Genomic DNA, 16,302 nt, shown 5'->3' with positions numbered 1-16,302 from the left:
GCACTTACACTAACAGTACAATATTTGCGGTGTGGTTCATTTTGAACGAGCAATTTAAATAAAAGACAGCGTTTTCGAAATATTTTTTTCAAAACTTCGTTCTATTTCAGGTAAGCACGCTGGGTAAAATGTAGATCTGTGAGAGGTACCCTAGCGAGCAATCCGTAGAAAAAATAACCAGCATTGCCAAATCCAATAGGTCTGGCTTTTTTGTGAGTAGCTAAAAAAGCTTGAATGAGGATGACTGAGTGGATGTGGATGTCTTGGTACATGGATGAAATGGATAAAACAAAAATAGTTGGACGAGTAATGGAATAGTGCTTTGTGGGTGATTAAGTCATTTTGGGCTGTGAAGGAGGCCGGGGGGGGGGAGGGTTTAGGAGCAGAAGTGGTCACTTTCTTTGGAGATTAGCAATCTTTGGGTATAAAAGGAACTGCTTCCAGACTTGGAAACGCTGCCTTTTCTTTAAGGAGCTGCAGAAGCTACACATGTATCTCTTCAGCAGGCCTATGAACCCCAATTAGTCTCGGGAGGAAAGCTCAGCAGCAACGTGCTCACCTTGGAAGCAAGACAACACAGAGCAACATGGGTTCGATCCCCATGTCCGCACTTAGAAACCTCTGGGTATTAAGCGCGTTATAAATAACCTATCATGTCAATGAGCCATCCCTCAGGATTTAAGACTGGGCCACCATGATGTAAAGATAACTGTGGCACCTCCTGAAAACGCCTGAGTGGAGGCAACTGCATGGACAGTAACCTAGAGCTGCAGAGGCGGCTGGTGACATGGATTTTTTATTGGATGGCCTAAAAATGTACATCCAAAATGCACAAATGACCGAACGAAGTGAGGGAGCCCAAATCAACCAGGGGGGCTCGAGAGTGAGCCTAAATCAACCCGGGGGGCACGAGAGGGATCCCAAATCAACCCGGGGGGCTCGAGAGGGATCCCAAATCAACCGGGGGGGGGCTCGAGAGGGAGCCCAAATCAACCAGGGGGGGGGCTCGAGAGGGAGCCCAAATCAACCAGGGGGGGCTGGAGAGGGAGCCCAAATCAACCAGGGGGGGCTGGAGAGGGAGCCCAAATCAACCAGGGGGGGCTGGAGAGGGAGCCCAAATCAACCAGGGGGGGCTGGAGAGGGAGCCCAAATCAACCAGGGGGGGCTGGAGAGGGAGCCCAAATCAACCAGGGGGGGCTGGAGAGGGAGCCCAAATCAACCAGGGGGGGCTGGAGAGGGAGCCCAAATCAACCAGGGGGGCACGAGAGGGATCCCAAATCAACCCGGGGGGCTGCAGAGGGAGCCCAAATCAACCGGGGGGGGCTGCAGAGGGAGCCCAAATCAACCGGGGGGGGCTGCAGAGGGAGCCCAAATCAACCGGGGGGGCTGGAGAGGGAGCCCAAATCAACCGGGGGGGCTGGAGAGGGAGCCCAAATCAACCAGGGGGTTGGAGAGGGAGCCCAAATCAACCAGGGGGTTGGAGAGGGAGCCCAAATCAACCAGGGGGTTGGAGAGGGAGCCCAAATCAACCAGGGGGGGGGGCTGGAGAGGGAGCCCAAATCAACCAGGGGGTTGGAGAGGGAGCCCAAATCAACCAGGGGGTTGGAGAGGGAGCCCAAATCAACCAGGGGGGCTGGAGAGGACTCGTCTGGGTTCTCCCCCACACCAATGACATTTTTTAAATTAATGTATTTTACAGAACATTTTCTGAGAAAAAAGTAAAAACGCAAAGTTTGCAATCGTTTTTCAAATGCATGTTCATGATGTCTGCGCACAACATATGCTGGTATAAAAGAAAAACATGCTCATGCTGGCTGTTGCCGTACAGGTCCATGCAGGCTGTGCCAATATATACCAGTATTACCATTTAACAACTTACTCCTGTTGGCTTTGCCAATACAAAAATCCATGCCACAATAAGAAAACTGTCCAGATTCACTGCAATACAGCCCAGTCTAGTCGCAGAACATGTATACAGTTTGCTTCCTGATGCCCAGTAAAAACTGTCATGCAACAGTAAGAAAGTATTTAAAGACTGGCTGCATCAATGACGGCCAGTCTAGCAACTCATGATGCCGACTTTACCCTTGATGCCCAGTAAATGAATGTCATGCCACAGTTAGAAAACATGAACAGACTGGTTGTACCAATCTGAGTCAGTCTAGACATGAACACATGTTTGATTTACCCTTGACGCTCAGTTACATTGCCATGCCCCAAGCAGCTCCCCGCCCCTAAAATTAGAGGCCCACTGTCCCCTTCACACATGTACTCATACAACATATAGATACTCTCATTCACCGGCGCATTTGTACAGAACTCTGTTTCTATGTAGGTATGCATGCATGAAATTTCCAGACACATTCACACATTCACGCCCTCCTATGGAACACCCTCTCGCACACCCAGTCTTGAACCGGACCACCTCAAGTTCTGCAAAAAACTCGACCTTTCTGTTCTCCTCCTTCTTCCCTCTCTCATGCTAATCATCCTCTCCGTCGCTGAGGTTGGCGGTCTGGTCCCTCAAGAGTCCAATAGGGTCCTGGCCTTCTGCCCAATCCCCCCCCCGGAACCCACCCTACACTCCCTACTGGGCACAGACCTGCCTGTCAGGTGGTTTTGTCTTTGCCCCACACTTACCTGTTGGGCAGTAGACCTGCCTCTTCCCCTGGGTTGTCTCCACACATGCACTTACATCTTGCGCCCCCGCCCCCAACCAACACCTCTCTCTGGCACTTACCCCCCCAAAGGGACCCTAATAGCATTTACTCTCACCCACCCTCACCCCACCTCCCTTTCTCCTTTTGTTTCACTACACGTGCATGCTCTGAACATCACAAGGCTTAATAGGATGTCTGTTTCTTTCTATGTATTCATTATTTCCATTGTTTATGTTTCTCACTTGTTCTCTTCCCTTGTGCCGCTTTGAAACCCTGTCTTGCTGTAGAAGTGCCTTATAAATGACCTGTATCACTTACCTTAACTCCTGCTATTACCCTCAGCACACAGCCACACATGATGGCCCATCTCTCGCAGAGCGTGCTGAGTGACATAAGGGGAGAGGATGCTTCTCATGTCAGTTAGCACCTACACTAAGAGCAATAATGGAGGTGGTGGCGCCACGCTGCCTACGCTCTGCCAGCCTCTCATTGTGCTCCACACACTTTTCAGAGCCCCAAGGACTGTGCATTGAAAATTAACAAATAAGTGAGGGACGCACCTCTGATACGAGCTGGTAGCACAGTCGCCCGTGCAAATAAAACATCTGCATTGACTGTCCTAGCTGTCAGTGTGTTAAGAGATGTACATGATACGTTTAGATTAAAATTGTACACATACATTACAATGTTGATCTCAATGTGTACATCTATTAGGGGACACCACCACCCTCCACCAATGTAAAGGAGCCACCACTGCAAGTCAGTCATATGGTTGCACTCTGGGTAACACATTGGTGCATCTAGCGCATGGGTGCATCTAGCGCATGGGTGCACAACATACGGCCCGCGGGCCAGTTGCGGCCTGCCATGCTCTTTTGTCCGGCCCGCGAGGCACAAAGACTTTCCTAGTGGAGGGCGGCCCGCAAGCAGCATCGGCCGCCCTCCATTAGGAAAGTCTTTGTTGTCTTCCGGGCCGGACAAAACACTGGCCCTCATTGGCTCTGCACACACGCACCACGTCGCTCCTACGAGCCACGTAGTGCGTGTGTGCTGCACCAATGGAGGGCCAGCACTACGGCTGGCATGGTCCCTAAGGCTTGATGCCGGAAGGCATTTCAACCTTGGACCACGCCAGCCGTAGCACGATTCCAGTTACCTCGCCAGCGTTCCAGCTTACCTGCCTTCCAGCACGTCTCTGGTAAGTGGTCTGTTTGTGTTTGTGTGTCAGGGCTGTTTCTCTGTATGTTTGTGTTGTGTATGTTGGGGTGGGGGGGTGTCGGGTGTGTATTAATGTTTGGTTTTGAATGTGTTTTTGTGTATGTTGAGATGCGGGGGTGAGGGGGTGTCGGATGTGTATGAATGTTTGGCTTTGAATGTTTTTGGGTCTGTATGTTTGCATGTTTGAGAGTGTGCTGATTTGGGGGGTGGGGGTTCAGAGGTGGGGGTTCGGGTCTGTATGGGTGCTTGTTTGATAGTGTGCTGATTTGGGGGGTTGGGGTTCAGAGGTGGGGGTTCGGGTCTGTATGGGTGCTTGTTTGATAGTGTGCTGATTTGGGGGGTTGGGGTTCGGGTCTGTATGGGTGCATGTTTGAGTGTGCTGATTTGGAGGGTGGGAGAGTTCTGGTCTGTATGAGTTCATGCTTGAGTGTGTGTGCTGAGTTGGGGGGTTGGGGCTGTATGGGTGCATGTTTGTGTGTGTGCTGAGTTGGGGGTGAGGGTGCCATGGGGCATAGTGTTTGGTTGGGGGTGAGGGGGCCATGGGGCATAGTATTCAGTTGGGCGTGAGGGGGCCATGGGGCATTGCGTTTGGTTAGGGGTGAGGGACATGGAGCATAGTGTTTGGTTGGGGGTAAGGGGGCCCTGGGGCATAGTGTTTGGTTGGGGGTGAGGGGACCTGGGGCATAGTGTTTGGTTGGGGTGAGGGACCTGGGGCATAGTGTTTGGTTGGGGGTGAGGGACATGGGGCATAGTGTTTGGTTGGGGGTGGGAGCCATGGGGCATAGTGTTTGGTTGGGGGTAAGGGGGCCCTGGGGCATAGTGTTTGGTTGGGGGTGAGGGGACATGGGTCATAGTGTTTGGTTGGGGGTGAGGGACATGGGGCATAGTGTTTGGTTTGGGGTGAGGGACATGGGGCATAGTGTTTGGTTGGTGGCGGGAGCCATGGGGCATAGTGTTTGGTTGGGGGTGAGGGGGCCCTGGGGCATTGTGTTTGGTTGGGCGTGAGGGGGCCATGGGGCATCGCGTTTGGTTGGGGGTGAGGGACATGAGGCATAGTGTTTGGTTGCGGGTAAGGGGGCCCTGGGGCATAGTGTTTGGTTGGGGTAAGGGGACCTGGGGCATAGTGTTTGGTTGGGGTGAGGGACCTGGGGCATAGTGTTTGGTTGGGGGTGAGGGACATGGGGCATAGTGTTTGGTTGGGGGTGGGAGCCATGGGGCATAGTGTTTGGTTGGGGGTGGGAGCCATGGGGCATAGTGTTTGGTTGGGGGTAAGGGGGCCCTGGGGCATAGTGTTTGGTTGGGGGTGAGGGGACATGGGTCATAGTGTTTGGTTGGGGGTGAGGGACATGGGGCATAGTGTTTGGTTTGGGGTGAGGGACATGGGGCATAGTGTTTGGTTGGTGGCGGGAGCCATGGGGCATAGTGTTTGGTTGGGGGTGAGGGGGCCCTGGGGCATTGTGTTTGGTTGGGCGTGAGGGGGCCATGGGGCATCGCGTTTGGTTGGGGGTGAGGGACATGAGGCATAGTGTTTGGTTGCGGGTAAGGGGGCCCTGGGGCATAGTGTTTGGTTGGGGTAAGGGGGCCCTGGGGCATAGTGTTTGGTTGGGGGTGACGGGGCCCTGGGGCATAGTGTTTGGTTGGGGGTGAGGGGACATGGGTCATAGTGTTTGGTTGGGGGTGAGGGGACAAGGGTCATAGTGTTTGGTTGGGGGTGAGGGGGACAAGGGTCATAGTGTTTGGTTGGGGGTGGGAGCCATGGGGCATAGTGTTTGGTTGGGGGTGAAGGGGCCATGGGGCATAGTGTTTGGTTGGGGGTGGGAGCCATGGGGCATAGTGTTTGGTTGGGTGTGGGAGCCATGGGGCATAGTGTCTTTTTGAGGAAACCTGACTCAACGAAGGCCATACTCCTCTTGGGCAACCCAAACAGCAAACTATAGCAGTCCAAAATAACGGAATGTCCAATCTAGGGTCAATAAAATGTATATAATTTAATTAAACAGACGAGATACAATAACTATATAGAAATAAATTCTAACAATGGAAAATGTGTAGTACAAAATATAAGTTTCAAATGCAAATAAAAATCATTACCCCTCAAAAACATATTCTTTTTCCATGTGTTTAATACAAATTGGGGGTTGAAAAAGGCTCCTGCCACGCCCCGCCTACATTTACTTTTCGGCCCACTATAGCCCTCACGTAAGGTACTTTCGGCCCTCTGTCAAAATCAGTTGTGCACCCCTGACTAGCGTATTGCCTTTGGGGTGTAGACAAGAATTTGCAAGGGTGAAGACCACCTGGGATGCTTCAGATAAGGTGTGATGAAAGGTTCTCTACACATAGCTGGGGTCTCAATCTCAAAACTGGTGTCCCAACAAATTCTATTTCTATTACAACGAGATTAAAAACATGTGCCTTGATGTTCGGGAAAAAGGGATTAAAACCCTCCACCCCCATTGGGCTGGCAGGATAGCTCAGGGTCGACACGCTTGCCCTTGAAGTAAGAACAGATGTTCGAATCCCAGTACCACACTTAAGAGAATGGGCTCCGGCAACAAAATATTAACTATAACTTTTTGACCACTAAAAAGGATAATTTTTAAAAGGCATCCACCAAGGAGTTGGGCAAATCAGACTCCGGTCCTACCAGAGCCACCCTAGGAAACCATCTTGTGCCACAGCAAATATATATTTTACCATAGAATACCTGAACTTTCCCAGGACACAGCAAGGCTCGGCGAACCTTTGCTCGAACCTTGCCTCTACCATCCCATTTTGCAGGGTAGCATAGAGTACCTGTCAATCACCACCTTATGCCTGGATTACATAAGGATACCAGCATCTACCTCACACTGGCCCCTCGCAGAGAAAAGGAGCACATCTGAAAGGTCTTATGACCCCCTCCCAGGCAGGGAAGACAGGGCCAGTAAACCAATAAGAAAAAAAGAGACGATGACTAAAGAGAAGCAACTAGAAGCTGTGAGTTTTGGCGGTCAGATGAGGAGGATTTGTCAGACCAAGAGACCAGCAGGAGGAAAGACAGTGGAGTCGAGTGTGGAGGGAACTTATAGAAAAGGTGAGGTATTTGTTGGTGAGGACAAGTGGTACTGTGGTGTGAATGTGCGTGGCATGTTGAGGAGCGCATTAGCAAAAGGGAATGTAGGGGGTGTTTTGAGAGTTAATGGGGGTTAACTGCGAAGAAGGTGTGGAGGAGGGAGTAGTAGAGTGGGGAGGAGGTAGTGGAGAGGAGGGTGAAATAACATCAAAGGAAGTAGTTAGACGGTAAACGGAGCAAAAGACAGCAGAGGTAGAGGCAGAAGAAATACTAGGAGAGAAGGAGGGGAGGAGTTGGAGGGATGAGTGTAATAAGAGAAGAGCAAGTGATAGGGAGAGGAACATTAGGGTGTGAGAGGAAGAAGCCAGTGTGTTGATGATGTGTCTGTAAGGCACAACCCTACATATTTTGAACTAACAATGTTGTTAGCATTGGCCCAGAATGGAGCATCCTGGAGGGGGCTTAGATAAGGACCTCATTGAAAGCAAAGTAGGCCATAGATAGTAAGTGTTAATAAGCTCTATGTACTAACTTTGGGAATGGGAATGCCTGGGCTATGGAGAGAAAAATTCAACTAAACAAATACGCGAGAGAAGGCCCGAGCACCGCTGCGTTATACTTCAAAACAGTTGAACCTTCCGTGGCAGAGTTTTTTAAACCATCTGTTACAGAAGCAAACCTCAATGTACGTTGTAACACTAAGCAGAGCACTCACAAGCTGTATGCCTGTGCCACAACACAAAACCACCGTCCCTCTGCACAACTTTTCCACTGCTGCCAGCCTCAAGATGGCGGCATAACCTGGTCCTGGGTAGAGTTTCAGTGTCAGTCCTTCCAGCTACCAACCCCCCCAGCATGCCCATGGACAGAAGCACTTGCCCCGCCGTGGCCTGTCCCACACCTGCTGCGGACATGCTAAAATAAACGATCAATGCCACGAAAAAGACAAAAACAGTCCTTTATCGGCGAGTACAGGAGAATATGTTCCCATCCTTATTTAGAACCATTTGCAGAGTGTGCTCACTATGCTGCATGGCGGGGGCAGACGCAAGGACACGGCGGGGGCAGACGCACTGTAGCAAGGCCTCAAAACCTATTCCAAGAATCCCATGCTGGGAAGCTTGCCAAACGTCAGGGGTTTAACCCCTTAACTGCCAGGCTATTATGCAAATGAAGCAATCAGTTTAAAACAAGAGAATGTGATCTAAAACAACATCCACGTTATTAGTAGGATTAAATTAATTACTGCAACATGGATCAAAGCACCTGCAAATACTTCCAGTGAAACGCCATAAATGATAAAGCACGATTACAGCAATACCGGGAGCCTTGTTCTTGGAGTAAACAGTTGTACTTTTTCCGAGAATATGCATGTTAAGCTTTTTAAAGCTCCTCCAATTCAACCACTCCCACCTACACTTTTGCTACGACCTTTATTTTCGAAAGCTTCCTGGGATAAGTAACCAGCCTATGAAAATACGGACAGTGCTCTGGAAGGATAGATACTGTACTACTAGACAGGGACGTCATTTCACCAAAATGCCAGGGGTAGCGGAAGTGACATCACATGACCTTTGACGACATCACAGGAAGTGATGTCATTTGACCCCCCCCCCACACCTCAAAGTGACATCACGAAAAGCGATGGAACATGACTTTTCACCCCTTCACAAAACAGGAAGGGACATCACATATTGTTCCTAAGTACACTACGAGAAATATGGTTGCGATATCACTATAACGTTACATACATTTCATGGAAGAATGGATCACCATATGTATCATTAATATCAGTGTGTATAGGACCCAAATTATGAATGCAAGCAGACGTTCAAGGCCAAATGATAATGATATGTTGTTATATAGCACTTACGCTTAAGCGCTTGTACATACAATATCACCCAACCTGTGCTAGTTCTCATTTATCGACCTCAGAAGGGTGAAAGGCTGAGATGAGGTGTTTTCGAAAACAGGCTAAATCAGTGACTCACACCCTGAAGTGTGCCTGGAAATAAAACTTTGAGTCTGGCAATTATTGGATAGAATTCCAGAAAGACAAATGATGTGTTATTCCTATGCTTTCTCATTTAGCTCACTTCTGAAGGTGATACACTTGTGGAACCCCGTTTTTTTTAGAGGCCTGAACAAGAAAGTCAGCCTCTCCAAAAATAAAGAGCCACATGACCCTGGCCACAGCCCATGAACTTACATTAAAAAAAAAAAGTTAAACAAAAAAAAGTTTTAAAAAATTATCTTTTTTTTCTAGGCGTAGCAAGGGAGACCTCAGGGGTCGCAATTACGACCCCTGGCGACCCCCAAATGACGTCCCTGCTACTAGAGCACGAGAAAGAATAAACAGGCAGGCGGGCGGGTTCCAGTGTCTTCATTGCACCCCTCTGGTAAAAGGGGACCTGCACACTCCAATTCAAACCTGATACCACTCTAAGCACATGAGGGGTGCCATTTAAGGACTCAGAAACAGAAAAAATAATGTTCTAACAATTGCTATTTGAGGTGATTAATAAAGAACCGATTACCATAAGCTAAAAGCAGTTCCCGGGTATCAGGCAACAGGGCACCATTCAGTAAGGAGGGGTTACCCATCAACCAGGAGATTAGTGCCGGAAATCGAACTTCCACAGGAGATGCAAATTATACCGTTTTGTCTATTATTCATGCTACTTTTAATTTTAAAAAAGTATTAAAACATTTTTTAAAAAGGTTTCATGTCACATATGTCACCTATTAACCTGGGCTTAGCAGGCTCTTCTTGGGTACAACCAGAAGCTCAGTAACTAACAGGAAGTTCTTTCTATGTGAGAGTGAAAAATACATTTGAAAATAGCGCTCATGGCGTGTGCTAGGGCGGATGTTTTCTACCTCAAAACCTCCTGCACACGCCCATGGCGGGAGCATTGCTCGTTGTGAAGGGCCCTGCCACGTGGCTCCGCCTTCAGCCTCCTGCCATGGGGGGGCGGGGCGCGCACTGCCCGTTCCGCCCAGAGGATGCTCCACCCTCCTCGGCCTTCCTGCCTTGCGTCAGCAGGCAATTACGGGACTGACCTGGCCATGGCCGCACACCTGTTCTGCAGGCTGCACGAGTTGGGCTGCATCCCTTTGCAAACGCGGCCGCCTCTCCGTCGCATGTGCGCTGGGAAGAACACATCCTGCATGTAACGCTCACAAACACACATCTGTAATAACCTGGTAGTAAAAAAATATAAGCTGAACGGCAAAAAAGCGCAAAGACATCCTTCTAATTTACAGCAGGTAATTCTTAAAACGAGATGGCAAGGCATTCGCAACATAATACAGCCTCTGAAAGAGCATGGGCTGTCAGAAACACTGCAGGTATTCTTCTATTGATTGCATGAAAACAAACTCTGATGGGGGATGGGGAGGATAGCTAAAGGGCAACATGCTCGCCTTGGAAGCAAGATGACACAGAGCACCACAGGTGAAGTATAAATAACCTATCATATCAGGTGAGCATCCACACATCGGAAGTGGGCCAGGGTCATATGTTGCACCTTGAGCTATATTGGCTGCCGAGAGACCGTGGTTATCCCCAAACTCGCTGACTGCAGGCGCTAGCATGCAAGATACTGTTTATTAAAGAGCCAGGACTGGCTGATGATCCGACCTGGTGCCGCTTCACAGCTGCATCCATCAGCTGAGATGGTACTCAATGGTGCAGAATACTCTGGAACGATATTCATAGTTTCCGGTTGGTTCTGTATCAAGAGCGTCATCGTAGACCAGTCCCATTTTTCTTAGCCACCAACCCTCTGGATTCTGTGACTTGCACGCTCATGTTTGTAATGGGAAAAGTGGAGCATTAAAAGAAAGATCTGCGGGTCATCTGCGTATTGGTGGATGTGGATGTTTCAAACAAAGAAGGTTCGGAGTGGTTCCATGTAAAGATTGAAGATTGCAGGGGGGCAGAGAGTGGATGCAGGCGGGACTCCACAGGTGATGGGTAGAGTGCTGATCTGGAGCAATTCCATTTTTATAAACTGGTGGCAATTAGCACAACATGATTTGAACCAGCTGATGTTGCCAGTGAGTGTCTGGTGGTCTACTGTGCCGAATGCTTCCGAGAGGTCAAGGAGAATCAAGAGGCAAGGATGACCATCAAAGTATTTTAAGGGCATTATCGAACTCCTTGACGGTAGCAGTTTCTGCGCTGAATATGGATATGAAGCCAGATTGCTAGGACTGAAGGATGTTGTTGGCTTCGATGTGTTGGAAGAGTTGCATGGCTACTACATTTTCAAGGATTCTACCTACAAAAGGAAGATGGCCGATGGGGCGGTAGTTGCCAAGGTTATCGGGGTCCAGTGTTGGTTTCCTGAGATGTGGGAGGATTTGGCCCATCTTAAGGGTAAAGTGCCTTGAGTTAGGGAGCTGCTGAGGGTTGGCAGGAGTGCTTCAGTCAGAAGGGTCTGGAGTATGGAGGCAGTAAGGATATCACCTGCGTATGATGTGGCCTTGAGGGATGCTAAGGTGGCAGTGAGGTCTTCCTTACAGAGCACCTTGCAAGTTGTTCAGGTAGTTGTGGTTTTGAGAGATGGGATGTGTAATGTGTTGTGGCGTTGGTGTCTTTGTTGGCAGATCATGTCTTGTTGGTGAAGAAAGAGTTGATGGCGGTGGATTTTGTGACGTATGGGTGGGTCGAGCAGAGTGTTGATGCAGTGGTTGATGGCTTTGAAGATGGATCTGATTTTATGGTTAGCCTTGGCTATGGTGTTTTGGTAGCAGTTGCTGTGGCTGTGGTGAGCAGTCATCTACATGTAGCAAAGAGTTCCTTCAGCAGGGCAAGGTCGGATGCGCTGCAGGACTGGTTGGTTTGCTGTAGTCAAGGTCTTAGTCTACCAGTGTGTGGAAGGTTTAGGCTTCAGGGTGCGTGGTTTCACTGGTGCATGGCGGTTGATGTTGGTTGTGAGGGTGGTGTTGAGTCCTTGGAGAAGCGAGTCACAATCCTGGTTTATCAGAGGTAGATCAACCCATTTGAGGTGGAGATTGATAAGGTCTTCTGTGAGAGCCTCCACTGGGAAGTTCTTGAATGATGCAAAGGCTTCCAATTGGTTTGCTGGAGTGGTGTGGTGCGAGTAATTTCAAAGGTGATTGTCAGATGGTCACCATTTCTGTATATAGGGAAGCAGCGATCTGCCCAACATTTAAGAGAGCAGAGCAAAACAGCTTGGCTTGACTAAAAAGGGCAGGTCGCTGTGCCCTTCATAGGAAGGATTTCAAATCAGAGGACTTCTAATTATTTTCATCAATTTTCCAGGACTAGGGGAAAATGCCTGAAGTGGAAACTGAATTAAAAAGTACCAATAAAACAGGGGCCCAAACTGAGATCAGAAGAAAAAACTTGGGAGGATGGAGGACTCAAGGGTTCTTTCCTGAACTGTTCAAAGAAAGAGCCAAAAGTACCTCTTGCAGGGTGGGCAGGGGAGTGGCAACCCTCATTCTCAGGATTAGGGCGCGCCACAACATTAAGACACTACTTTTGGTACTCAACCAATAAAAATGTATTTACTAACCACCACCCTAGATCTCCTTTGTGAACTAGACACTAGAAGGCTGGGCACAATTAACCTCCCAAACCCACTTCTTCCAGTTTACTGACTGGCTAGTAGATACCAGTCATTGCTAGGCTCTACCGCCAGGCCACAACACAAACAAATTTCTAGTGAAACGCTAGTAAATACTGACAAAGATCAGATTCTCCTCTTTTGAAGCTAAAGGGCAAGCAAACTGGATAATATTCACCCCTTTCATACCAATATAGCCATTACAGAAAGCTCTGGTAGTACACAGTAATCTACTTCACAGTATTCCTTCAAGGGCCTTGTGCACCATATTGTTACATAAGGTGCAACCGTTAAGCATGACATGGTATAAAGACGACACAATATTTACATGCCTGGCATTCAATAAAGCATTAACGACTCAGAAAGTACTTTGGGACGCAGCGCACTAGACTTTGCATATTGTGTAGGGTTTGATTCAGTATTTACAAAAATCATTTGTGATTGCGTTTTACATTTACTTCTACAAATACATTTGAGCTTAAAAGGAACTCGGACCAAATCAATTTACAACAAAATGAGAGAGGAGCTTTTGGTGGTCCTCTTTGAGAATCCGAGACATTAGTGCTATTGCTTTTGAAAAGGAGAACACCCGTGCCAGGTTTGATAAGAGTGATTAATGACGGAATCCAAGGGAAGCTCATACATTGTGGAGGTGCTCCACCAGCTTCAGTGCAGTAGCTGATTTAGGCACGGCCATGTTCTTGAATGACTAGCAGACCAATTAGGCTTGCCTCAGTTACCCATGAACATGGTGGGAAAATGCTGCTCAAATGTGCCTTGGGTCCATCCGAGGTCCCCTACACATTCAATTAAGATCAAGAATTTTGTGTGTGCATGCGCTCATATCCCGTAGTATCTAAAATGGATCAACGTGTGAGAATTATTCACACAAAATTCTTGTCCAAGTGAAATTTAATTGTGTTGCAAGAATTTCCTGAAGCAAAGAAAAAGCCAAAGCAAAAAGCCAACACGTGTTTCAACATGGACCTTCTTCATCAAGGCTTAAACAGTAACAACTGTACAGTAATTGCATGAGCATAGATACAAATCAAATAAAAGGATTTAGAATTAATCACATGGTAGCGTGCAAGTGGCATTCATAAGTGAATAAGGGCCAAATACACAGTGGTGCATTGTGCACCGACCTAAAAAAAACAAATATTATTTCACACGGAGCAGTTTCAAATGCTGATTACAGAGAACATGTCAATTATCAATGAAAAAGAGAACGAGAGAAAAAGAAAAAAAATGTAAAAAATGGTTAGTAATATTCCTTCTTGTTAATCCAAATTGAATCTTAAAATGGGCATATTATTGTTTAGCAAACCTATTTTACATATAGGATTCCATTTGTGTCTTACATCAGTATTCTGTGCTTCCTAATAAATGATAACTGGAGATTTTTATTGTATGCCTAGAAGTTTGGGTAATTAGGTTTGTGATTACTATTTCTTCACTTATTAATTCTGTAGCATACTGAATGTCATACCCAAATTAATTACCTATATGGCATGTTTTCAAAATCAGGTCACAATCTCTCCTTATTCATCCCAAGTAATACAACAGATATATAAAGGGCTAGTATGCAAATACCTGTGTCATTGTGCCACGTAAGGATCCACATCATTTGCCACACGTGGAGCCTCGAACAGTGGCAACAGTAAATATGAGAAAAAATAAAGGGTTAATGCCTTAAAAAAACAGGGGTTGCAGATGATGGATATACCGTAGCATCTGTTAGAGATCAAGTTATATATATATACGGGCTTGTGCAGTCATATGGGGAATAGAACAGACCAGCATATTATAAGTGCATTAGTAGGGTTGAAAACGGTATATCATTTAGAATGTCTATTAGTAATCTTACCTATCATTATGTAAAGATATCATATATAAGCTCGATTCATCTTTGGCGTACATTGCGGTCAAGTCTGCAGACACCATTTTGTGTAGCCTAGAAGTAGCAAGAGAAACGTCTTACATGACGTTGCATCGCCCAACATCACAACTGCTTCCTCCATATTGTAAACAAAAACGCAATGTTATGTTCTTCTTCTCAAAATCTCCAAATAGCTACAAATTGGTGTATGACCTAATCGATCTGTAAATTGTCAATACGTCTATGAAAACAAGTTCGGAAAATGGTTTCAAAAGTTGGAGTAATGAGAGTCTATATATCTTGTACCTGGTGTATACGAATAAATCAGAGTAATTTGGAGCTCCAAAAGCCCAAACATGGTCTCTGAACATGGGACTTGGCAGCCTGGATGATGAATCAAAAGCGACACTGGGGAAAGAGAAGCAATCTCACGCCGACAGACAGAAGCTTGCAACAAAGTCGTTACAGCAAGAGACGAGGGTTGCATGATGTGAAACAGCACTCTCATAGACGTTGGTGTTGCACACAAGTTACAATGCAGACACATCATTATTCCCATTACCTTGAGAAGGTACACCTCGAGCTGAGAACCATTTCAGATCCCAGGCCTGGGGACAGAAGTTCTAGCCAATCTCAGTTCAGGACCCTATGGGTAGGTAGCAACGGGCAAGAACCAATGGCAAGACCCTTACACTGCAACATTATGTAGTATTAGATAATTGGGGGCGGGTCTGGCCAGCCACCTGACATGCGAGAGCCAGTGAACTAACATGTACAGGGTCCACTATAGGTGGACTAACTCAACGCCCAATCCAGTCGCACGATAGGTTTTCTGCAGAAGGGCCCAGGTAGTGACATCCTTAGGACAGGACTACCCCTAAAAACTGGCCTGCCGGCCAGAAATCGCACAGACGTTCAAGGATTCTCATCTATCTTTCTACTGATCCCTGTTGGTTTTAGCTGTAATAAACCACAGTTTGACTTGCTGTCTGTATTGGCCTGCATTCCTTTTTGGGGAAGGGGTTGGCCTTCCAAGTGTTTTGAGTCCGCTAACTCCTATTAGCCCTCGAACCTACCTGGGAGTTTGTCCCAACAACTACATTCATTATTTCTGTTCTAGTCTCCTGAAATCTGCCCAAAAGGCATTAGTGTGTACTTTGGGGAATGCAAGACAATGGCACAAAGTACACTCACAATGTGAGGTGCAACAGTATCTTTATTCCAAAAAAAAAGAAGAAAGGTGTTTTTATCTAACACGAAACAGGTACTAAGGGAAACTCTACAACTAAACAGAACTCCGAATACATCTCTTGGGATCGGCTGAACTAAATGAAATGCCAATAGTGGTCCCCTGTGATAAATCAAAGATCCAAACCCATGTCAATAAGTCCTCACCCCTCCAGGGCAACCCTAGTCTACAAATGAATGTCCAAACAATGTGGCCAACAGAAACGTTTAACCTAGGGCATTTGTGCGCTACTGGAGATAATGGTAGTGGTCATCATGACACCTAATCTCTTTACGGCAACAGGCTCTGGGCTACACAAAGCTAGTAACATTCCAAGGATTTAGCCCAAAGCAAACAGTTCATTAACCTACTGTTCAATGTCTGTCCCTACGCTAAACAACAAAACAGAATTTTTCCTCTGAGAAGGTTCATGGTTATCCACATTCTAGTTGTTCCTTCAGCCATCTCCCTGCTCTAAATGTTGCTTCTCTAGACCTCTCCCATGATTCCATCTGCACAATACTCCCTCATGCATTCTCAAAATATAGTGTCCTGAATGTGTGGACACTCCCATCCCCTGCACACCAAAACTACTGACTTTGCAGTCAGTCAATTATAATAATATCAAAACATCAATTGGGATACAAGTATAATGATAACAT

The 16,302-nt window shown here is 47.2% G+C and overlaps 1 protein-coding gene across 2 annotated transcripts in view; it reads right to left on the bottom strand.

The window, feature by feature from the left end:
• The window catches only part of ENTPD1 (ectonucleoside triphosphate diphosphohydrolase 1), a 403,736-nt gene that overhangs the window by 356,665 nt on the left and 30,769 nt on the right, over positions 1–16,302 (bottom strand). The window contains exon 1 of one of the 2 annotated variants that reach the window (XM_069611515.1): positions 14,401–14,488. The exons of the other annotated variant lie outside the window; for it this stretch is intronic. Within the exon in view, the coding sequence (XP_069467616.1) occupies positions 14,401–14,407 (7 nt within the window). The 5' untranslated portion in view covers positions 14,408–14,488. Of the gene's footprint in view, positions 1–14,400; positions 14,489–16,302 lie in introns of those variants that run through there. 2 annotated transcript variants of the gene reach the window in all.

The sequence above is a fragment of the Ambystoma mexicanum genome, chromosome 8 (assembly GCF_040938575.1).
Source record: "Ambystoma mexicanum isolate Mex_15411 chromosome 8, UKY_AmexF1_1, whole genome shotgun sequence".
NCBI lineage: Eukaryota > Metazoa > Chordata > Amphibia > Caudata > Ambystomatidae > Ambystoma > Ambystoma mexicanum.
The sequence above is the reverse complement of the archived record's forward strand: the minus strand, read 5'-3'. Positions and strand labels throughout refer to the sequence as shown.